The sequence below is a fragment of the Pediculus humanus genome, genomic scaffold, assembly GCF_000006295.1.
Source record: "Pediculus humanus corporis 1103172108285 genomic scaffold, whole genome shotgun sequence".
In the NCBI taxonomy this organism is placed as follows: domain Eukaryota; kingdom Metazoa; phylum Arthropoda; class Insecta; order Psocodea; family Pediculidae; genus Pediculus; species Pediculus humanus.
Genome location: NW_002987854.1, coordinates 276,448 through 301,447, shown reverse-complemented (window position 1 = coordinate 301,447; position 25,000 = coordinate 276,448). Strand labels below are relative to the sequence as shown.

Here is a 25,000-nt window from a genome sequence, read left to right as displayed (position 1 = left end):
TCAATTTTAAGGTTTATAAGATTCTTTTTCTTATTTCAAAAAAAAATATATATGTATATAAAAAAAGGAATGGAATAAGAAATAGGAGAAAGAGAGAGAGAGAGAGAGAGGAAAAAGTTGTAGGGAAAAAAATAAAGAGGATGATGATAATCTAGAGAGGAAAAAAAAAAGAAAACGTAGAGAGTCATTTCAATATCCAAGAGAGAAAGAGAGAGAGAGAGAGAGAAAGGTTTTGAGAGGCTGATATATGATAGTGACGTTCATAGAATGTGGAGAGAAGAAAATGTTGTTCACCTAGGAGGATCTTTTAGTCCGGATCTCGCGGTAGAAGAAACTAAATAACATCCCAAGAGATCCACAACTGCCATTCTTTAGGATTACCTGATATTTTATATATTTTTTGGTTTCTTCTTAACAACTCTGTGGATTTTTTTTTTTCTAGAAAAAAAAAATTCTTCTTCCTTTTTCGTTCCGGCAAATTTTTTTCTGTGACTTTTCAGGAACCTTGTTTTTAAAGAATTTACAACTTTTTTATTTCCAACGAAATATAATATATAGACTATTTTACGTTTTATTGAAGTCATATGTTTTACCTTGTCTAAACTCAAACTAAACTTTTTCTTCTTCTTTTTTTTTTTTTTTTCATCGGTTTGATTTTTCACTCAAATTATTTTCTCTGTGGGTTTTTCTCTTTCTCTCTCTCTCTCTTTTCGCTCTGATAGAATTGACATTGAACATATATTAAACTTTGAAATATTGAAATCGTTTCATAAAAAAAAAAAAAATTCTCTTCAAACTTTTTACTTCACCTTTGAGTAAAGGTCATTTATTTTCAAATTTATTTTATTATTAAAACTAAAAAAAAAAACGGTTTAATGTAGAACATTTGTTCTTTTTATATATATATATATAACTAAATTAATTTCAATCACACAAAATTGTTTGAAAAAATAATAATAATAATAATAATAATAATAAATGAAATACCTTGATCGTTGTTTAATTTCAGTTTTATGTTTATACATTATTTTGAATTAATCTACTAGTTGAAAAGCTGTCATTCCAGAAAGTTTTTCATATTTGTAAAATCAAACATTTCCCCTTAATTAAATATAAACAAACGAACAATGAATAAATATGTATATTTACACTTGGATCATCACATATTAAGTTTTTCTATTAAATGAAATAAAAATTAAATTGTTGATGAAAATAATAACCAAAAAAATAAAACATTAAAACGTAAGCAATTTAAATTTTAGTTTAAATAAACAAAAAATCACTTTTACATACTTTAAAATTAATAAAAACTACATTGTAGAAATTAATCACTTGTGAAATCATAATGTCAATATGACCAAAATGGCGTCTTTGCTGAGTTACAAAAATTTTTCGACCAATCAAAATCGTTTATGAATTTTTAAATTTTTCGTTTCGTTCCATCGAATTATCTAACGGTCAACACAGTGTTCGCGGGGAAAAAAAATTTATGTTTTATTTTTAAAACAAAGTTTTATAAGTTTTTAATTAATTCAAAAATGAAATATATTTAATTAAAAACAAAAAAATAATAAAAAAAACTTTCGGGTAATGTTTTATATTAAATAACAGTAAAAAATTTAACGATTTTTTTATTTTTAATTGCATTCAATTCGAATTCGCCATTTTTATCGTTACGATTTATATTTAAAATATTAACGAAAACGGTTTTGTTAAAAATATTCATTGTAAAATCGATTAAATCGATACGAATAGTAATAATAATAATAAAACTTATTTATTTCCATAATTCCAGAAAGTGTTTTTTTCGTTTAAATTCCGGATTCAAAATTTTTATTGTTTATTATTTTTCAAATATTTTTTTTTTTTTTTTTTTTTTATAAAAGTAATATGGCGGCGCGTTTTTTTATGTTTTTATTTTTTTTCCCCGGTAATATATATTAATTTTTTTAAAATAACGTAAAGAGTTTTTAAGCCCGAAAATAATAAAATTTTGTTTTGGGCAAAAACCAAAAACCGTTTTTACAATTAATTGTAAGTAAACGTTTTATTTGAATAAAATATACGTTAAACACGTACGTGTATACACACACAAAAAAATTTTTTTTTTTTTTTTTCGCGATAACTTCATTAAAAAATAATATTTCGTTTTAATTTTTTTTTTTTTTTATGCTAACTTTTTGTAATTTAATATAATTTATCATAAATATTTTAGGTATCTGGAAATGGGAGCTGATAACTTGATAAGTAATACAGGAGATAAAAGCGTTAAAGATAAAACAAGCCTATTTTGTAAGTTTATTCATTCGTACATATATATATATATAGAATAACGTTTAAAAAAGAAATTTTTCTTTTACAAAAAAAAAAAAATGCCAACGTATTAATAATAATAATAATAATAATTTTTAATTTAGTTTTATTGTAAAATAATGTTAAGTGGATTGTTTTACATGTTCCTTCCCTTTTTTTAAGCGTAAAGGAAAAGTTTGAAATGGAATGATAACATTCACTTAAAAGTGTTTTAGTTTTTTTGATTGAGGAAATGATCTTGACATTATCATGCCATAATCTACTTTCTGCTTTTGTCATGATGTACCAAATCCTGTCTACTGTGTAGTTGTTTAGGATTTAACATAAACTAGATGATTTTTTATCTTATTTATTATAAACCTTTAGAGTACAACTTATTATACTAAAACAGTAAATGTAATACAAACAAACACAATATAAAGTTCAAGTATAAGTAGAAATCAATGCTGTTAGGTACACCTGTAGTTGTACTTGTTGGCTCTACCTGATTGGACTCTGAACTCTTTCTCTGATAGACAAACTAACTAGACAGGATCTGTAGTTTTGGGTGCCATTGTTTACATGTAGATCAACACAAGTTGTAACACTTGTGCAAATGTTTAATGGCTAAGGGATGTATAGGGTACAGAGTATAGGATGTTTAGGGTGTAGGATAGGGTGTAGAATAGGGTATAGGATAGGGTATAGGGTATAGGATGTACAGGGTATAGGGTATAGGATGTATAGGGTGTAGGATATAGGGTATTAGGATATTAAATAAATCATAAATAAATAAATGAATTTATACATAAAAGCTCTCTCAAGTGGCCAAAATTAGTTTAGACACAACAAAAGATAGAAAAAAAATATTTATAAATGTATATAATAATAATAATAATAATAATAATCTATATTAAAAATATAAAATAAATAAATATGTAAAAAAAAATAAATAAAAGGGAAAAAAAACAAAACTTAAACAAAACCATCTGTGTCTCTTTATTAAAAAAAAGAAAGAAAGAAAGAAAAGCTTTTATCAAAAGTCTATAAATGAACTTTAATTTTTTCTTTTCTTTTTCTTCTTCTTTTGTTTTTCTATCTCTCTCTCTCTCTTTTGAATGTTTGTGTGTGTGTTAATGACGAAATGTTTTTTTTTTTTTATGTTTTGATCAGTAATAATAATAATAATGAGAGAGTAAATAAATAAATAACAATAAAAATTTTATAAATTGTGAAGTTGAAATGAAAAAAAATTAAAATTGTGGAAAATGTAAAAAAAAAAAAAACCGGAAAGGGAAGTAAAAAAAAAAAAACAATGAAGGAAAAAAGTTAGTGAGAGAGGAAGTGAAAAGAGAATGGGAGAGGGGAAGGGGAAAGAAAGAGAGAGGGGAAATTTGGGAGGAAAAAAAGTGTATTTGGTTTTTTTTTTTTTTTTGACTTGAAAAATAAGAATTTTTTTTTTAAATGTAAACTTGGAGAATTTTTTTTTGTTTTTTTTTTTTTTTTAATTAAAAATTAAAATGGCGTAATTTAAATTAAAAGTTGGCATTTTTTTTTGTTTTTTTGCTTCCAGGTAGATAAGCAACGTAATAACAAAAAAAAAAAACAAAAAAAACAAATTTTTAAATTATAATTTAAAACAACAATAACAACAATTTATTATTATTATTATTTACACAACGTGATGGTAATTTTCTTATTATTATTATTATTATCATTTTCTTTTCGTACATTTTTAAAAACATTTCTGCCCCCCTTCCCTTTCCGTAGAAAAAAAAAAAAACATTAAAAAATTTTAATATTTTATTATAATTAACAATAAGTTGAATTTATCGCGAATCGATTTTATTTTAATTTATTGCTCTGGAAGTTTTTTTTTACCGAAAAAGTGGGAAAATGTGCCATCAAAAATTGTTCCTTCTCCTCACCCCCACTCTCAGTGTAATATCAGATTTTAAAATTGATTTATTGTTTTTAAATGCCATAAAACAGTTGAGGAAAACATTTTCGGTCACCTTTTCTTTTTGTTTCTCTACGTATTTCGTTAAATTTTCAAATTATTTTTAAAACAAACAAACAAACAAACAAACAAAAATTTTTTTATCCAGTTGTCGGTTGTTATTTTTATGTTTATCATTGCGTTACCAAAATAGTTTTTGTTATGAAATGTTATTTTCACACAGTATGTGAAAAGGGTAAAAACCTTTTTTTTTTTTTTTTCATTTTTCGCCTTTAATAGAAAACCGAATCCATGGATTTGCTTTTCAATAAATCTGATATTCGTAATCCAACGTGAGCCTTTTTACCCTTCTTCCCTTATTTTTTTTTTTTTTTTCTAATAGTTCTTCAACTTTCCATTTTTTTCCTTTTTTATTTTTCTTAATATTTTTTTTTTTTTTTTTTGTTCTATTTTCATTTGGATTTAACAACATCGAAAACGAACGAACGAACGAATGTAGAAAACTCGTAAAAAAAAATAACGAAAGTCAATTTTTTTTTTTGTTTGTCACTCGGTTAAAAAAAAGGAAAAAAATCCCCAAAAATGATGAACAAAAAACAAAAAAAATGGCGGATATGTTTGCGTGCATAAATGTGCGGGGTAGGAACAAAACTTATTCTAAACTTTTTTTCCCTCAAAAAAAAAAAAAAAATATATTCAATGAAGTAAAAACAAAAAAAAAGTATTAAAATGGTAACTTTTTAAGTGAGAGAGAGAGAGAGAGAGAGAGAGAGAGAGAGAGAGAGAGAGAAAGAGAGAGAGAGAGAGAGAGAGAGAAACGAGGGGTTAAATTATTTGACGAGAAAAAAGGTTGCAACAACACGAAAAAAGGGTAGAAAATTTTTTTTTTTTTTTTATTTTCATTTTGGTAAAACGTGCTCGAACGAGTAAAAAAAAAAGTTTTTTCCTTTTTTTTTCCTTTTACCAATAAGTACGTTCCTTTTTTTTGTTACCTTTTAAAATTTATTGAATGAAAATTCGTTGTTAGATTTTAATAACAATATACCTTAAATTGTTTTTTTTTTTTTTTTTAAACAACCTTATATGTATATATAAAATGAATTTTTTGTGTTAAGGGTAGCGATAGGGATGTCTTCCATACACACATACAAACACAAACAATAACGTGACAAACACAAATAGAAAAGTTTTTTCTTTAAACCTTTTTTAATAATATTAAAAAAAATGGCTGACATTTAAATAAATAAATAAATAAACTTTTTTTTTCTCCCGAAAAAAAAAAATGTAAATATTTTCTTTTCATGAACTGCATCCCTGATAAGGTTATCATTAAAGGGTGGAATATTATTAAAAAAAATTATTTTTAATGTTAGGGGTTGACGTGAGTATTTCACGTAATTTTTTTTTTCCATTTCCTTCCCTCCGCCATTTTTTTTTTAATATTTTTAATTAATTTAATGTTTATGTTTATTGTTATAAACAATTTTATTTATATACGTTTTAATTTTAATTGTCTGTTCATTCACGATGAATAAAAATAAAAAACCGCATAAACAAAAGAAAGAGGATTATTGTTGCGGTTGTCTGTTTTTTTTTTTTTTTTTTTTAAATAATAAATCCATTTAAACAAACAAACAACAAACAGCAATCGATTTTTTTAGTTCTTCTACCACCGCGAATATTTATTAAGAAATTTTTATTAGATAATAATTTATTTATAATACTAATTAAATTTTTCTCATTAACATCATCATCATCATCATCATCGTTTTTATCATTATCATTATTATTATTATTTTCTTTTTTTTCCAGATAATACGTTATGAAGAACCTTTTTGGAATATATCCTTTTTATATTTCCGCGGCGTTCACAATTTTGATGACGCTTGCGGTTTTTTCGGTTGATTTTACCGGAGCTGAGGTTAGTCCGTTATTTTTTTAATATACATATAAAATTTTTTAGGGGAATCCCCCCATCTCCACCCCCACCCCCTGTTTTTTTTAAACGTATAAATTTCTTTTCGGTTAACCTAATCTCATTTTTTTTTTTTTTTTATTCCTTTGACGACGACGGCGACTTTTACGTTTTTTTTTTTTTTTCCTTCATTAATTATAATTATTATTATTATTAAGTAATTTTTTTTTGGGGGAGGGGGAAAAGAAGGGAAAAAGGCGGGAAAAATGTAAACTAAGTCGGCCATTTTTATTAAAGAGTTTTTTGATTTACCGTATCAATTAGTTTGTAGACGGAGTGAGTGTTTTTAATATTTCAAATTGCCAAAAAGGGTTGAAGGGGGAGGAATAGTATTTAGTGTTTTCCGGTTGTAATATTATACCCAGGTGCGATAACAACCCTTCTAAAAAAAAGAGAAACGTACAAACGAACAAACGACCTCAGAATTAACGATCGCGAAAAAAAAAAAAAAAAATAATAATAATAATAATAATAATAATAATAATAATAATAATTTTTTTTCTCCTACCCAATTAACTATAAATTATTTGAGTAAATTAATAAATTAGGGTTGAAAGCCTTTTTTCTTTCCTTTTCTCTTTCCTTTTCTTTCCTTTTCTTTTTTTTTCCTTTTTTTTGCTACAAACGAATCAAACTTTTTAAAAAAAAATTTGATGTAAATGAACAAATCTTTCCCGTTCGTTTTTTTTTTATTGAAAATTTTTTATAGGGAAAATAATAATAATAATAATAATAATAAACCCCCTGTGACTGTTGAATATATATACATATTTTGTTTTTTTTTTTTTTTTTTTTTTGTTATTCATGTAATTTCATTCGTTCGTTCGTTTGCATTTTTATTTTTTTTAAACGTTTGTATTGTTTTTCCTTTTTCGTTTGTTTGTTTGTTTGTGTGTATTTTTGGAAAAAAAAAAAAATTCTCAAACGTGTTTGTACAAAACGAAACAAATAAAAAAACGTAAAGGAATATGAAATTTTTCTCATTTTTTTTTCTTTTCTCTCTCTCTTTCTTATTTTCTTTTTTTTATTTTTCCCTCTCCCCCCCCCTCTCTCTCTTTATCTCTTTTAAAAGTCGTTTTCCTGTTGTATTTAATACTGTATAATTTTAAATTTATTAAAGTTTTCTATTGATTTAGAAAAAGAAAAAAAAAAACTCATTGTTTTATCGATAAAAAAAAAAAAAAAAAAAAAAAAAAGGGTGAACATATTGAAATTCTTGTCTCTCACGATCCTGACAAATGTATTTTAATTTCCGAAATCCATCTGTCAGTGACGTAATAACAACAACAACAACAACAACATCTTAGACTTTTGTTGTTGTTGTTTTTAGTAAATTTAAAGTTTTAATATCGTTTCTTCCTTTTTTTTTTCTTTTTATTTAAAATATTTGATTTTAAAAATTGTTTATTTTTTTATAAAATGGCCACCACCCGATGAGAATTTTATATCTTAGCCTTTTCTTTTTTTTTGTTAAGTAAAGTAAAATGGAATGAAATTTTTTTTTCATTTTCATTTCATAAAATTTTATGAAAAAATTATTTTAATATGTTATAATGAGTTTTTATTAATAGAAAAAAAAACTTTTTTACATTTTAATAAAAAAAAAAAAAAAATTTTTTTCCCCCTTCCAGTTTTTCCATTTTTGTTTTGTTTTTTTTTTTTTTTTTTTTTAAATTCAGGTAAATTAATGTTGGAATTATTATTATTATTTAAAAAAAAAAAAGAGAGAGAAATTTAGATCAGAAATCTATGTAAATTAAAAATTATATAGAGTTAATAATAATAATAATTAAAAACGTAATAAATTTTTTTTTTTTTTTTTTTTTTTTTGTTTTCTCACATAAAATTTTATTTTTTGTATTCTTTTAAAAAAAAAAAAAAAACGTAAACGGTTTTTTTTTTTTTTTTTACATTAACATTATTTTAATTAATATCGATGATGATGATAATAGTAATAATAATAATAATATTTTTAAAAGGAAAGAAAAAAGAAAATTAGACGTTAGAAAGTATTTATACATCATTATGTCGCATTTTTTAAAAAAAAAAAAGGATTATAATAATTAAAAAAAAAAAAAAGTACTTTACCCCCTTCCCTTTCCCCCCCCCTCGTTTATTCGTTTTATACATTTTTATTATTATTATTATTATTTTTTATTCCGGAAAATCTGTCGCCTGTTTGGTTTTAGTTAAAAAAAAAGGAGAATGTTTAGGTTGTTGTATAAAAGAACATTAACGGACTCAGGTGTTATAACGTAATCTAACCTCCATTAAAGCTCATCCCCGATTTCTCATTATTTACTCACTCACACATTATTTTTTTTAATAATAATAATAATAATAATAATAATAATAATAATAATAATAATAATAATAATAATAATAATATTGTAGTTTACTTAACTCTTTTCTTTTTTTTGTTAACGTTTAAACTATTTTATATTTTATAGGTGTAATTAAAATTAAGTGTAATTAATAATATGATTTAATAAGCGGAGAATAAATAAAATAATTATTTATTTATTTAAAATTTTCCTTGTTTTATTTTAATTTTTAGAAAAAATCAAAAAGCGATTTTTTAAAAGGAAATAGTAATGCAGAAGAAGATGAAGAATTAAAAAATTTTAAATTGGATCGGTTTTCGTTCGATACAAATAATCCTTTTAATTCGAAAAATACATATAAATCTAAAGGAAACAACGAATTATTTCCCATAAAAAATTTCGCGGATGTTTATAATAATGATTTAAATTTAAACGTCGATGATAAAAATTTTATAAAAAGAGAATCGGATAATTTAAATGATAAATCACACGAAATTGACGATGATCAAGAAAAAGACGGGTACGGTTACGACGATGATGAATATTATCATTTCGATATAAAAAGAAACAACGATGAAAATGGAAAAAGTGATAAGGGAAAATTAAACGAAAAAGAAACTAATAAAAATTCATTGACCGATAACAAGGAAAAAGAATCTCTCCAAACAAGTGATAAGAAGGAATATCATTCGGACGGTTCTGATCTTGCTAAGGAAACCGATGGAAAATCCGAATCGTCCAAAGTATCATTAAAAAATAGTGAAACGTCATTGAACGTGAACGACGTGAAAGAAAATTCAGCCATTGATGAAAATGTTAAAGCCGTTAAAGAAGAATCTTCTGCTTCGTGTAACAACGACAAAGTCACGGACTCGAAAATAACAGAATCGAAAAAAAACGAGAAAACTCAAGAAGACGCGGAAAGTTTAAAAGGAAAAGAAAACAAATACAAAGATGAACCCGGTAAAAAAGATAAGGAAGTTAACATTAAAGAAAATAAAGATGGTGGATCGAATAAAGATAATTTAAAAGCGGTCGTTGAAAAAAATACGAAAGACAAATCGGAAATCAAAAATTCTAATAAATTAACGGAAAATGTTAAAGTCAACGAAAATAATAATAATAATAATAATAATAACGGTGATAAAATTGATGATGGTAAAACTAAAGAAGGATTTTCACCGGATGATTCGTCGTGTCAAGAAAAAACTAAAAATTCTAACGTAGTAGAAAATAGTGAATCTGCAAATGATAATGATAATAATAATAATGACGAAGTGGTATCGCATTTTAATGGGGGAGGAAATTTAATGAGTAGCAATTTCAAAGGTAGCGAATATTCATTTAACGAACACGATTCGGACGAAGGAAAAGAATCGGAAATATCGAATGATGGCACCGGTTTTAACGACGATTTAAATTCATCGTACAAAGATGGATCGTTAATTAAAAATCAAAAATTAATTAAATCAAACGACGGTGGTGGTGGTGATGATGGTGATAAAAAAAATGACGTGGATTGCTCGCCATCACTTTCTCAATCCGTAAAATATAATAACGATTTATCAGGCGACGAAGAAGAATCATTTATTGGTAAGGGAAACCAAGAATTATCATACAATGGAAAACTATTGTACGAAATGAATTTACCACCACACGAATTTGTCAACACCGATTATCATAAAAATTTCGTTAAATCCCTAAAGAGATTCAAATCGAGTGATAGTGACATATTAAATTCATTCAACAATGCACCGGAGAAAAGGGAAAATTCGAAAAATTTTATAACGAATTGTAAATTATCGAAAAGAAGAAAGAAAAAAAATTCAAGTCCGGTTGATTTTCCATTAAATGAAAAAAATAAATTTATGGATAAATCCTCTCTGACGTATCAAATCGAATCCCCGGAATCTGCTGCACAAAATGAAATAAAATCATTTTACCCGTGTTATGATAAATCCGAAAGTTTATCAAAATATTACGATAATCCGTTTCGGAATAAACGTAAATCTTTTCCAAAATATGAATACCAAATAAAAATATACAATCAAAATAATCCGGATTCGAAAAATACTCCTTTGACAAAGTTTACGAATAAGAGAAAACGTCAAAATTATGGCGACAAATTTTTTGGAGAATATAAAAACGAAGACGACGACGGCGATGGCGACGATGATGACGACAAAATAAATCCCCGTGAAGATTTCGATAAAATGATGACGTATAATATCGAATACAACGATAAAAAATTTAAAAGAAAAGCACCGTCTTTAATTGATGATAATAATAATAATAACAATAACGACAATATTAATAATAATAATAATAAATTCGATATGAAACCTTTGGAAAGTGGTAGCAGTTTGAAAAATAAAGGAGCTCCTTCCGGTTATTACGGAAACAGAGTTAAATTCGGACAAAAACATTTTATTTCGGATGAAAAACAACAGAGTAATTTGAATAAAGATTTCAACATTCGATCTCAATCATCATTTTCCGATAAGAAATTATCAACGGATTTTGATAATAATAATTATTTTCAAAGATCTTGGAGAGAATCGTCGAAATATCAAAACGTTAAACACGATCCAATAAAAAGATACGACGAAAATATATTTTTAAAACCTCACGACAATTCTTTGTTCTTGGTCAAAAAAGACAAAAATGGTAACAAGTTTGCCAAAGCGTTCGCAGACGGTACAAAAGACGTTCAAAACGATGTTTACCGCGATAGGTTGGCTAAAATGTTAACGAAAGACAACGATTACGTTATATGGAAAAAAACTAATAAAAAAAAATTTCAAAAATTAAACGATAGAGATTTCATTGACGACCGTGCGTCGTCCTCTTTCGACGATCAAACAAATAAAAAATACGATATTTTCCGTTTGAACAAACCTAACACTTTGAGAGAACCTAAAAATCGTAATCGCGGTTCAATCATACGAACCTATCGTTCGAGCGATGATATAACAAAATATCACGGAAACGGATCCCCGAAATCATCGAATTTAAAAAAACCATTTAATAAACTCAAAGGACTCGCTGATTTTTTCAAAGATGGCGATCAAGAATCGGAAAATGTTAATCAAGCGTCAAATTCGGATTCTAAAAATCGTAACGAAGTTTTTTGCGATGACAAATTACCAGATCCGATCGTTATAAGTAAATTACCTGAAGAAAAAGAAGGGGGAAGTTTTAAAACCCCTTCGTCGTCGAACACGATGCCACTATTGACGACAAATTTTAAAACAATCGATCAAAAAAACGACAACGATAACAATAACAATAACATCAACAACAACAACAACAACAATAACAACAACAACTTCAAATTCTCATGTTGCGCAAAAGAAAATAATAATAATAATAATAATAATAACAATAATAATAACAACGATTCCTCGGATTCGTGGGAAGCGGCTCTTAAAAAAGCATTCCCGGAAGCTAAATCAATAAAAACGATTCAAAAAAACGGAAATGACATCATAGTTTTAGATTTTGAAAGAAACAAATTAAAAACGAATCAAGGAAATAAAATGCCTAAAATGGGGTTGCCACAAACGGACGACGATTCGCCATCTGGCATGCCGTTTAGAATGCCGCAAAAAAATTTAAATTCTTTGAACGTGCCCGGTGCGAGACAAATCGAAATGGTATTAAATAAAAATTCAGTTCCGGATTTTTTACCACAAATCCTCGGAGATTCAAACGACAAGAAAAACTCAAAAGAAAATAAATATTCAGATGACGCCATGTCATCGCATGAAAGTAGTCACGGTTCGAAAAATCAAAATTTATTTGATTCTTCGGAATCCCCGGAATATCCCTACGAAGAATATTTAAATAAGAAAATAAACGCTAAAAAAAGTATACAAACAACCGATTGGATACCGATAAAACATACGAATAACATCGAACAGTTTTTAAAAGATTTTAACGAATATTCGCAAATCGACAATAATAACAATAATAATAACGACGACTACGGTAGCAGCAGCAGCAGCAGCAGCAACAACAACAACAACGACGATGTCGAATCTCCCCCGAACGCAAACAATTTAAAATCGAACAAAAAACGAAATTCTTACGATTATTCTATGAAATTGGAAAAACCGAACGCTCCGGAAATTAAAAATTTTCAAAATTCAAACATAAAAAACATGGTTGACATTTTACAAAACATGATTTATAATCCGTCAAAATCCGATTTGGATAATTCGAATAAATTAGATTTTTCAAACATTCCCAACGACAATATTAATTACGAGGGATCGAACGACATCATCAACAGCAACAACAACAATAACAACAAAAACGATGATGGCGTCGATGGTGGCGGAGGTTTTGATTCTTTAGAATCGTCTCAACCTCATTGGATTTCAGATGAGAAATCTGTTAGGGATACACCATCTTTTATAAAATTAAATAATGAAAATTTACTTAAGGGATTTGATAACGATGACGTTGATAATTTCATGAATAGCGAAGGAATGAAAAAACCATTAAATGATAAAAACTATCAAGATGAATTATGGAAAACTCTTTCTTTAGCATCTGATAAAGTGCAAAAATTAAAAAGAGCAGGTGCCGATGAAAGAAAATTACGTGAAGCCATTGAAGATTCCATGTTATTCCGTGGAAAAAGACAATCCAACAACGACGAATATGATTTATCGCAAATCGATGGTGAATCCTCATTGGATTCTTCCGCCACGCGAAACGAACAAAAAAACAAGTGTCCGTTAAAAAAAATTCAAAAAAGAAGTGCCTTTTCATTACATAATGATGATATTGGCAAAAGGGATACAACGATGAACGGAAACGTTGATAAAAAAGGGGAAAAAAAAGGAGGGTCAGTAAATTATTTGGAAAAAGAAGAAAAAATAAAAATAGATAAAGAAATTTTAGGTAAAATTTCTTCCACATCAAAAGGCAACAACAACAATAAGTCAAAAGTGAGTAAAACTGAAGTAAAAAAATCAAATGTTATAAATACGGATGAAGAAGATATTTATAAAAGTGTTTATTCTTCAGGAGCGAATAAAAGAAAATTACTATCGATAAAAGAGAAACGTTTTGACGATGACTATGTCGAGGAAGAAGAAGCCGTTGATGACTATATGGAAGATTATAAATCATGGTATTCAAATCAAAACCATTTTAATGATTTAAAAAAAAAACTCGACGTCGATCCGTACATATTGAAATTGTTTCGCGGCATGTCGGATGATAAAGACTTAGAAGATGGGAGAAGGAAAAGAAGTTTGTTCACTCCGACTCATTCGAATTTCAAAAGAGAAATCGATTTAGACGAAAGCATGCCCAACGATTTTCAAAATTTTCTCGTCACTTCTCTCGGTTTGGATTCCCAATTAACGGATTTTGGAAGTTTAAAAAGGGAAATTGTTAAAAAAGATGAACCCCTGTGGGAAGGAAAAGATAATCCGAATCAAGTCGTTTACAATTCGGTAAATACGAAAGAAGATGGCAATTTAGAAAAACGCGAAATATCTTCTTCTTCTTCTTCTTCTTCCTCCTCGTCGTCGTCGTCGTCGTCGTCCCCGTCATCGTCTTCGTCATCTTCGCGTGAATTTAAAAAAAGAGAAAATAAAAAAAAAAAATCCGAATACGGAAATAAAAAATCTTCATCGAATTCATTGAGCGGCGGTAGATTAGAAAAAAACGAAATTAGTTCAAAACCGGAAACGGAATTCAATACGAAAAAGGAAAAATCCGAATACAAAGATTCTAAAACTCCTACTCAAATAAGAATACAAATATCGAAAGCGAGTTCGAAAGAGAAAAAATCATCGGATCCGTCAATCGATACCGATTCACCGGATTCAAACGATATCGATATGTCGATTATCGAAAAAGAAAATTATGACAAAAATAAATATTCGTCGGATAAATCCACGTCCAATTCGAGATTAAACGTACAAAATCAAAATCAAGTCATTGATTATAAAACACCGGAAGGAGATGATTCTTCCGTTTCGAGTAATCCCTCCGATTATCGCTTACTGACTCCTCCTTATTATAAAATGATAAGGAAAAAAAAAAATTACGGGATCCACAATAATTTAATTACAAATCCGAATAAAAATTTTTTACCGTACGACAATAAAAAATCCACGGATAATAATTTAATGCGTAAAAATTATTTCGAACAAAATTTTCAATCCGATCAAAAAATACCCACGAGTGGAAATCATTTGCCTCAAGTTGAAACGGTTTACAATCCGACTCAAAATTCAAACAAAGCCGAAATCCGGGGATTCAATCAAAAAATTAAAAACAACGTTAAAAATTTTAAAAATCCCGTAATTAAAAATAATTATCATTTAAATTCGGATTCGTCCAATTGTAACGATAACGACATCAAATCTTACCTGAAAGAAAAATCCATTCAAATAAACAATGATAAAAATGTGAAAAAAAATTTCGATGATAACGAATGGAAACGAATAACGGGATCACCGATCGTGTCCCAAGACTTATCTCAATCCTCTAATCCTTCAGGATTAGAAAATTATAAATTTCTTAAACCCGAATTGACTTCCGTTAATGAAAATACACTTTCCGACGATGCCGATAAATCCGTTTTTAGTAAGCACAATAAACTTCCCGTTCCGACGTACATAAATTGCGGTTCGATGCCCAGCAGAACTTTTTTCAATTACTATACGCTGTCGCAAAAAAAAGTCAACGCTAAATCCGATACGAATTCACTTAAAAACAGAAAAAGTTCTACCAAAGACTACGATGAAAATAAAAACTCATCTCCGTCCTCGGAAGACGTCGAAAATACATTTTTCATAAACGCAAACAGCAATAGCAACGGTATTAAAAAAGTCAACAGCATCAACAACAACAACAATAACAACAATAACAACAACAATGGTAACAATCAAAACTTGGTCAATAGAAAATTAACGAAAATGCAAAAAGTCGCTAATGTTAAGTTAAAAGAAAGTTCCGTCGACAATGTTAAAATGAAAATCTCACCGGAAAATGAAAAATTTATTAAATCTTACGATTACGACAAATCAAATCCCTACGAATCACCGATAAACTATCAAAACGATATTAATAATAATAATAATAATAATAAAATGTACAACAACAACAACGACAATAAATATTTAGATTATTCCGATGGTTTCGATGACGATTATGCCGACAGCGGAGTAGAATTCAAACAGGATCCGTCATACGAAACAATGCTCAATAAACAATCAATGAATCGAATTTCCGGTAAAACTTACGGAAATACCAATAATAATAATAATAATTATCAAAATTATTATAAAAATCAAAATTTACGCGATAACATTAACACGGACGGTAGTAATAATAATAATAATGTTAACAACAACGAGAGCAATAACGAGGAAGATATCGGAGATGAAGATTACAACGAAACCGGTGATGAAAATATGAACGAGTATTCGTCGTATTCGGTACCCGGTTTGATGCAAAAAGAACAATCGCAACAACCCCAACAACCTCACAGACCGCAATTGGTTAAAAAATCCGATGAAAATAACAATTTGATGAATTTTTTATACGACTACGACGAAATCGGACCGATCGAATATAAACAACACGAACCCGATAACGATGTGAAAAAATTTAAAAATCCGTTAAAATTAAAAGAAACCGGACGTCAAGAATATTTCGAATATCCGGTTAAAAATTCAATGGATTTATTTAAAAAATTTAACGAAAATTCAGGAGTTATAAATAAAAATATATTGTACAATTTAAACAACAGGTATAATGGCGAAAGAACCGAATTTAAACCCGATGGTAAAAAGATTAAAATAAACGGAAATAAGATACCGGAAATGCGGGAATACGATTACGTAAATCCGGAAGATATGAATTATAATTTAAAACGTTTTAACGAAAATTTCAAATCATCATCATCATCGAACGATGAGAAATCGTCTTTCGATTCGTTCAAAATTAATCGGGGGCAATCGAATTCTTTATTAACTCCCCACGAAACTCCGAATAAAAAAAACGTTAAAATTATTAATTTTCCCGTACGTAAAAGAAATATATTAAATCCGGAATCGGAAAACGTTGAAAAAAACAATATGGCCGACGGTAAAAACGTCGTCGGCGACGACGCCACACTAGGCGAAGACGATGATGATTATGACGTCATGGAAAACGTAATTGGAAAATACATAATGAAAAAAAGCGTTAACGATAATCCTCACACGTCGTCGTACGAACAACAAAAAAATCCTAATGAAAATTTACAAATGACGTCATCGTCGTCGTCGGGAAAAAAAGTCAAAAGATCGATTGAAAATTCTTATGATGAAAAAAAAGAATGTAAAAGATTGACGACGGGTCATTTGACGGAATCGAATTACCGAAAATATCATAAGAAAAATCTCACGCAAAAGAGAAACGTTAAAAAACAAGAGAAAAAAATAAAATTTCAAAATTTATCTCGTTCGAATTCAATTAAATATAAAAAAAGAAGTTTGGAAAAATTAAAAGGATCCACTTGGACGAATTATCGTGAGAATAAAAGATCTTTAAACTTGTTTAAAAAATTTGGTAAGGAAAAAGACGTTAAAAAAACGGAAACGGTCGATGGGAAAACGGTCGGATTCGAACCCATTTATTCGATCGATAAAAAATTTGATAATAAATTACACGATAAATATTTGGGTTATGCGAAAAGGGACGAATTTTCAAATGAGAATTTTCCGGCTACGAATGATAAATCCGAGGGACCCTGGAAAGTTGAATTGAACGAACAGGAAGTGAAAAATCCCGGTGCGAACGATCATTCGAACGCCGTCGCAAGCATCGGAAAATATAAAACGTCAAACATTCCAACGTCGAACGATGATTTAAAAGTTTTTCTCGTTTTGACGAAAAAGAAAAGATGTCCGAACGATGATGCGGCGGTGGCGACGGCGACAAATTTCGACGACGGAAAAATATCATCGTTAATTAAAAATCGTAGAAAAAGAGCCGACGGTGTCGATAACACGACGTCATCAACGACGGTGTCACCAAAGACGATATCACTAAATACGACGTCACCAAATACGACGTCATCAACGACAACGTCATCAACGAAAAGAAACACGACGACGACGACAACAAAAGAAAAAACGAAGGGAGAAGAATTGACGAATTTTCACAAAAATGATACATTAAACGATTCAAAAAATATAAAAAAAACGAATCACAACTGTCGTAAGTAGTAAATGATTTCGATGGATCGATTAATCGAACGATGTTATCGATCGATCGAATCATAAACAAAAAATAATTATTTTTTTTTTTTTATCATGTTTTTGTTTTTCAAAATAAAACGCGGTTTGTGTTGAAATGATCCAGCAACGAAAGAAGATTCACATCCGAGTTTACGATACGGTCAAAGGTACTCACAGAAAGGAAGATTCAAAAGGAAAACAATATTTCCATCGTCCAGTGATGCCAACGTAAGTTGACCGCGGAAGAATTGAAAAAAAAAAAAAAAAAAATTTTTTTCCTTCACATTACCAGTGAGAACCATGTGGTCGATTGTGTGACAAAAAATGTGAAAAACCCTTCGCAGATAATTGGAGATAAAACGGCTATTGACGAATACACGAGTACAAACATGGGACGTCAAATAGTTGATTCAATAATAAAACGTGTCAATAGAGATTCTAAATTTAAATCCTTTATCGGACCTGGTCTTTTGGGAAAACTCCCCATGCGTTTTGATAATAATATACAAACTGATAATAAAAGAGATTTAAAACGTGAAAATTATCCTGAGAAAGTGCAATCCATTTTCCAAAACATTATGGTTAGTCTTATTTATTCTTTTTTTTTTTTTTTAAATAAAAATAACTATAAACTATAACTATAAATAAAGTATACGCGTAAGAAAATAATAATGATAATAATAAAGGTAAGTTAAAAAAAAAAAAAAAAAACGATTGGCACAATTGTCGTTTTTTGTACAGAGCATAATACAAATCCAACGATTCTGATAAATATTTATTATTATTATTATTATTTTTCTGTTTTCGAATAATGTAAAATTTTTCCCCTTTCGTCAGTACGACCTGGAAAAAATTGCAGAAGAACATGTGAAAAAAAGAATGTGTAACAAAATAGATAAACAATCGAAAAATTTTCTTCATTCTTTGCTCGACGTAAAAACGGATAGATGCGAAAAGGAACGGAATTACGACGATAATTTTGATAAAATATGGAATTCGGCGACGAAAGATAAATCTGATGAGGAAAGATGCTGCGACGATGAAAAAGTCGAATCGAACACGGAAAAATTTCCTCAAAATAAAAATCCACCCCCCTACGATAAAAAATTATGCGAAACACTTAAAATGAAACAAGGGATGCTATTAAAATTGATCGACGATTATCAAAAATTATCGGAAGTTGAAAAAGTAAAAATATGAAATAATAATAATAATGACGAAAATTCTCATTTCCGGTTTTGATTCCATTGTGATTGTGATTGTTTTTTTTTTTTAAATTGATTTTTAGCAAGCGATTAACGTGAATTTTCAATATCTTCAAAGAGAATTGGATTACACAAGATATTTATTAGAGACGTTGAGTGAAAGCGGATGTTGTGCTCCTGAACAACAAACACAACAACAACAACAAGAACAACAAGAACATACGACTCCTTATAATGCTCAATGCGAGGACAGCGAAACGCCAATTCCTTACGGTAATTAATAATTTTTTGTAATTTCAATAACAAACAAACGGAAAACGCGACGATTTAATATTTTCCTTCTTTTTTTTTTTGGGGGGGGTGTTCCAAACAAATTTTAGAGTACGTGACGGAATGCCCGAAGGAACAAATATATTCGGAAAATTTCGACGTCACGACAACCCCGATAATCATGTCGTCGACCACCGAAGATAACATGAAAGTTTTCAATAGCGAAGTTATCAAATTTGAACCCGTGATGAGTACTAATGTTGAACTTACTACGGCGTCGCCGGCGATTATGACGACGCCAATACCAGTACTTTGGGAAAATACAAACGTGTCTAATAATTGTTCGACAAACAACAAAGGTTTCGAAACCGTGGGCGACAACAATGGAAAATTACAATTTATTGATTTGTTACCGACTCAACAAACCGCCGTGGAAACCGTACAAACGAATTCGATGGAAATCACAACGCAATCCAATCCCTGTACGACCGTCGTTAACCCAAAATTACCACCAACAACAACCAACGACAACAAATATGGTAAACCGAGTTACGACGTAAATAAAACAAACAATACGTTCAACAACAACAACAACAATAATAATAATAATATCAATAATAATAATAATATTAATAATAATAATAACAACAATGATAATGATAATTTATTGAAATCGAACGATTTGAAAAAAACAAACGGTGGTACGACGCCAATACCACAAGTGATGCACAAACAAACAAACAACAACCAATGGGAAAACAGCAATATAAACGTGTCTAAAGATTCTAACAGAAACGGAAATTGCAGCATTTTAAAGACTTACAATTCTGCTCCTATTACCGCCGCCACCTTCACCAGTACCACCGCAACCTTCGCTAATAATAACAATCGTAATATTAATATTAATAATAATAATAAGAATAGTAATAATAATAATAATAATAATAATAATAATAATAATAATAATAGTAACAATCGTAATGTTAATACCAATAATAATAGCAATAATAACAATAATCGCAATACTAATAATAATAATAATAATAATAATAATAGTAATCGTAATACTAATACTAATACTAATACTAATAATAACAATAATAATAATAATAATAATCGAAATACTAATAAACCGTTTTGTAGAAAAAGATCGACAGATTTTTCTTTAAACAAAGTTAACGGATTTTTAAATTCTATGACGTCATTAGAAAAAAAAAATCATATTCGAAACGTTAAAGGGAACGATGATAATAATGATGATGATGAAGAGAATGCTGATGCTGATGTTGATGTTGATGCTGATGCTGATAATAATGATGATGATAATGATGAAAAAGAAAAAATACATTTTAAAAAATTTAAAAAAAAAATAAAAAATTTTTACAATAACGCAATACGAGAAAATTTTAATAAAAATAACGGTGTTCGATATCGTCGGCGGAAGAGAAAATATAAGAGAAGAAAATTCAATCGCGGGTTACTGAACGGTTATAAACATCCGGAAAATTCCTTGGATAACGGTGACCGCGATTATTACGACAATCGTTCCGGTTTACGGTATCTTGTTTGGTTGTCGATGCCTCCGGTGAGACGTCGTTTGAATAATTTGGAACTCGAATCCCAGACATTAAAAAATTCTAATTATCATAATAAAAAATTAAATTAATAAATGATCGCGATAATAATAATAATGATTATAAATATATATACGAACAATACTAATTATTATTATTATTATTACGAAAATAATAATAATAATGATAAATCGTAAGAAAATTGTTTTTTTTTTTTTCCAATTGAAAATAATTATTAAAGAACGAACGTTTAATTACCGATAATAATAATAATGATAGTAAGAATATTTATGTGTACATATATTATGTGTGTTTTTTTTTTTGTTCAGTTTTTCATAAAATAATAATAATGATAATAATAGTAATAATAATCTCCTTATAATATAATGCAGGGTAATAATTACAAAAAGAAAAAAAGAAATTTCAATGGTTGTGCTAAAAAATTTGGTTTTTTTTTTTTTTTGTTATCGATTAATTTTTTTTTGTCTCTCTCTCTCTCTCTCTCTCTTTATCTCTGTGAAAGTGATTCTGATATACATATATGTAATGTGTAAAAAAAAAAAAAGTGACGTGGCAGAAGAAAGTGAAAAAAAAAACATTTATTTATTTATTTTTTCCCCCGCTACTTTTTTTTTTCAAAAAATAAAAAATCGTTTATACGTATGGTTATTTTATTATTATTATTATTATTATTATTATTATTATTATTATTATTATTATTATCGTTTACGAGTTTGATAAGGTAAAATATTATCAATCTTGACAAATTTCGATACTAATAATTTTTTTTTTTTTAAAAAAATAAAAAAAAATGAAATTTTTCGAATTTTGATTTTGGACTTGGAAAATCTCAAGTGAAGAGAAAAATGGCGGGAAAATGGAATATTAAAAATTAATAAAAGAGTTATTGGAGCGGTTAAGAGAACGAAAGGGTATTTAAAAGTGGAAGAAAAAATGAAAGAAGAATTGTGAAAACAAAAAGAGAAGAAAATTTTTCTTCCTTTGAGAAAGAAGAAGAAGGAAAAGGAAAAGGAAAAGGAAAAGAAAGGTATGCATATATATGAAACATTTCTTTGTTAAAATATTATCTATTTCATTTTAACACGTTTTCATACCTTATATTTTATCTCTCTCTCTCTCTCTCTCTTAGTCTTAGATATTCAAGAGGAAAAATGGTAAGAAATGGTATCAGTAGTAGTGTTATTAGTCAAGATGTTGCGGTTCCACCATCTCATTTCTCACGCTTCACTCGTAATTAATTTCACGACTTATAATCTTAAAATCACACATGAAATTATTATTCGGATTTTGCAGATCATAAATTACGGTAAGAAATTACAACAGACTTTTACTCATCCATCTCTCTCTCTCTATCTCTTCCCCCTATCTCTCCCTCTCACTTACTCTCTCTCTCTCTCTCTTTAATTTTTTTAATACTTTCGTAAAAAAATTTTTTTTTTTTTTTACATTCACTTTAATTACAATATGGCGCCCGTTTTTTTTTTTTTTTTTTTTTCTAATAACAAATCTGATTCATTACATTTTACTGAAACAACAATAAAAAAATATTTTTTTTTAAAAAACCGATATCGGATAACCGAAAAAAAGGGGGGGAAACGAGGGGGGGGAGAAAAGGGAGAGAAAAAAAGGGTTTTCCATAAAAGTAATTAAGAAAATGCATCAGTTACCCAAAATGGCGGATTAATTTTTTTTTTTTTTTCGTATTTATAAATATTCAAAAAAAATTGAAAAAAATTATATTTATTTAATTAATTAAAGGAAAAATGTAAGTGAATTATTAATTTTTACAATGAATGAATGAATGAATGAATGAATGAATGAATGAATGTTTTTAAATAATAATGATTAACGTTATTTATGTATTTTTTTTTTTTTTGTAAATTAATAAAAATAATTATTAATGTCGTTCCTGTTTTGTGTCGATTCGAAATAAATAAAAGAAAGAAAAGTATATAAGGGATTTTGCGGGGATCCACCTTTTTTTTTCGTAAAGGAAAAAAAATGCGGGGATCCACGATGGATCATTCAAAAGAATAAATCATTCGAAAAAGATTTAAAATAAAAATATAAATTCGATACACTGTTGCCTTGTTTTTCTTCAACAGGAAAAAAGGGGGAGGGGGGATTTGGAAATGAGTAAAGGAAGGATAAATATGAAATGATTTGAAGAGGGGGAGGAAAGGGGAGGGAAGGTACGAAGGAAGGGAAAAAAGTAAATATTTCAATCAGGTTTTGATGTAAGTCATTAATTTGAAACAGATAAAAAAAATTTTTTTTAATGGGGAGTCGTTTGGTTAAAAAAAAAAAAATACTTTTTGACAGATCCCCGAGTTTTTTTTTCTCTTCCCCCCCTTCTCTTTCTCTCTCCCCCTTTACCCTCCCCTCCTATTCATTTTCATCGGTTTTTCCCCTCTTTTTTTCTCCAGCCTCTCTCCTTCTCTCTATCTCAGTCTCTCTTATTTCACTCAATTACACAGTTTCGGTCATTTCTCTCTTTCTCTCTCTCTCACTCACTTCCTCTTTCTCCTTCCTTCCGTTACTTTTAATTTTAATTTTTTTTTCTCCAAACATACTGGAGAATAATTTTTTCTGACGTGTTAAAAAAAAAAAAGAACGACATTCTTGACTTTCTTATTCATTTTCCGGTTTTTTTTTTTCCGTTCCAGTTTACCTTTTTTTTTCGATTCCCCCTTATCAACCCCCCTATCTCCCCTCTCTCTCTCTCACTTCTTGCCTTCCCGCTTTTCTTAGTTTTTCTCTCCCTTTTTTTTTTCTTTTTCTTTCACGTTTTTTTTTTCTCTTCTGTTACGTTTTTACAATAAATTTTCATTTTTTTCTTTTTTTTTTCGGAGAAGGAAAGGGGGAGGTTTTCTTAATCTCATTATTATTATTATTTCTTTTTTCTTACCCGTGTAAACCTTTTCTTACTCTAATCGGTTCAGACGTTAATAATTAACTAAAATTAAAATGTCTGAATAAAGAAAAAATGAATGAATGACTAGAAATTTTTTCTCCAGCGAATGAAAAACAGCGAACGAAAAAAAAAAAAAAAAATAATAATAATAATAATAGTCGGGGAAAAAAATTGTTAAATTTTTTAAATAAAAAAATTCGATACAAAAAAAAAAACTTTATAATTTTATTAATGGTAATAATAATAATAATAAATTATAAAAATGGTATTCGATAAAAGTCTGGAAATAATTGTTTTTCTTCTCCAGATTTTTAAACTCAAATTATTATTCTCATTATTATTATTTTTTTTTTTTTTAATACGAATCATAATAAAAAAAATTGATAATAATAATAATAATAATAATAATAATGAAACGATACAAAATTATTAAAAAGAAAACGAAAAAAAAAAATAATAATAAAAGTTTACAAATTTAATAATGAAGAGTAATTCAATAGTAATAATATTAATAATAATAATAGTAGTAATAATAATAAATTTCATTTATCGATGAATACAATAGTTACAGTAATAATAATAATAATAGTATTTAATATTTGCAATATGTAAAACATTGAAAGGAAAGGAAAGAGAAAAAAAAACGAGAAAATTTTTCAATTAACGTAAACCCATTTAAATCGTTCAGGAAACTCGAGGAGAACGATGAGGGATGAGGGAAAGAGGGAAGAGGGAGGAGATAGAAAGGTGAAGGAGGGGAATAAAGATAGAGCGGGATGGGAAACAAAAAGATAGTGTGGGAGGAGAAAAAAGACGAAGTGGGAGGGGAAAAATGTGTAGTGGGAAGGGAAAGAAAGTTGAAGTGGGAGAAAAAAAGACGTTGAAGTGGGAGGGGAAAAAAGATAGAGTGGGTGGGGAAAAAATGCCAATTTTTTTTATAACCGTGTTTTTACTCCCACCCACCGTCTCGTGTTATTACGTCATTATATTTTCTTACTTTTTTTTCCTCGAAACCCTAAAATCCAAGGCCTTTTTTTTTTTTATTTCTTTCTACCTTTACAAACTATCACATATATGCTTTTCTCTCTCTCTCTCTCTCTCATTCATTCATTCGCTTACGGAAACGGAAAACTAAAATAAAATACAAAAAAAAAAAAAAACATCGGAAAAGTTTAGTGCAGACGAACGAACTTTGCAGCGGAAGAGAAAAT

The 25,000-nt window shown here is 28.2% G+C and overlaps 1 protein-coding gene across 1 annotated transcript; it reads left to right on the top strand.

Annotated features, from left to right (window-relative positions):
• Positions 1-8,432: 8,432 nt before the first annotated feature.
• Phum_PHUM524550 (uncharacterized protein) lies at positions 8,433-21,826 on the top strand (the record flags this gene model as incomplete). The annotated part of the gene is made up of 15 exons (XM_002431343.1): positions 8,433-8,482; positions 8,799-9,952; positions 10,121-10,637; positions 10,905-11,285; positions 11,463-11,716; positions 11,972-12,473; positions 13,038-13,979; positions 14,157-15,397; positions 15,704-15,811; positions 15,953-17,545; positions 17,930-18,033; positions 18,150-18,359; positions 18,643-18,993; positions 19,393-19,819; positions 21,759-21,826. 15 exons carry the CDS (start codon positions 8,433-8,435, stop codon positions 21,824-21,826), a joined length of 7,902 nt encoding a protein of 2,633 aa, XP_002431388.1.
• Positions 21,827-25,000: the final 3,174 nt, after the last annotated feature.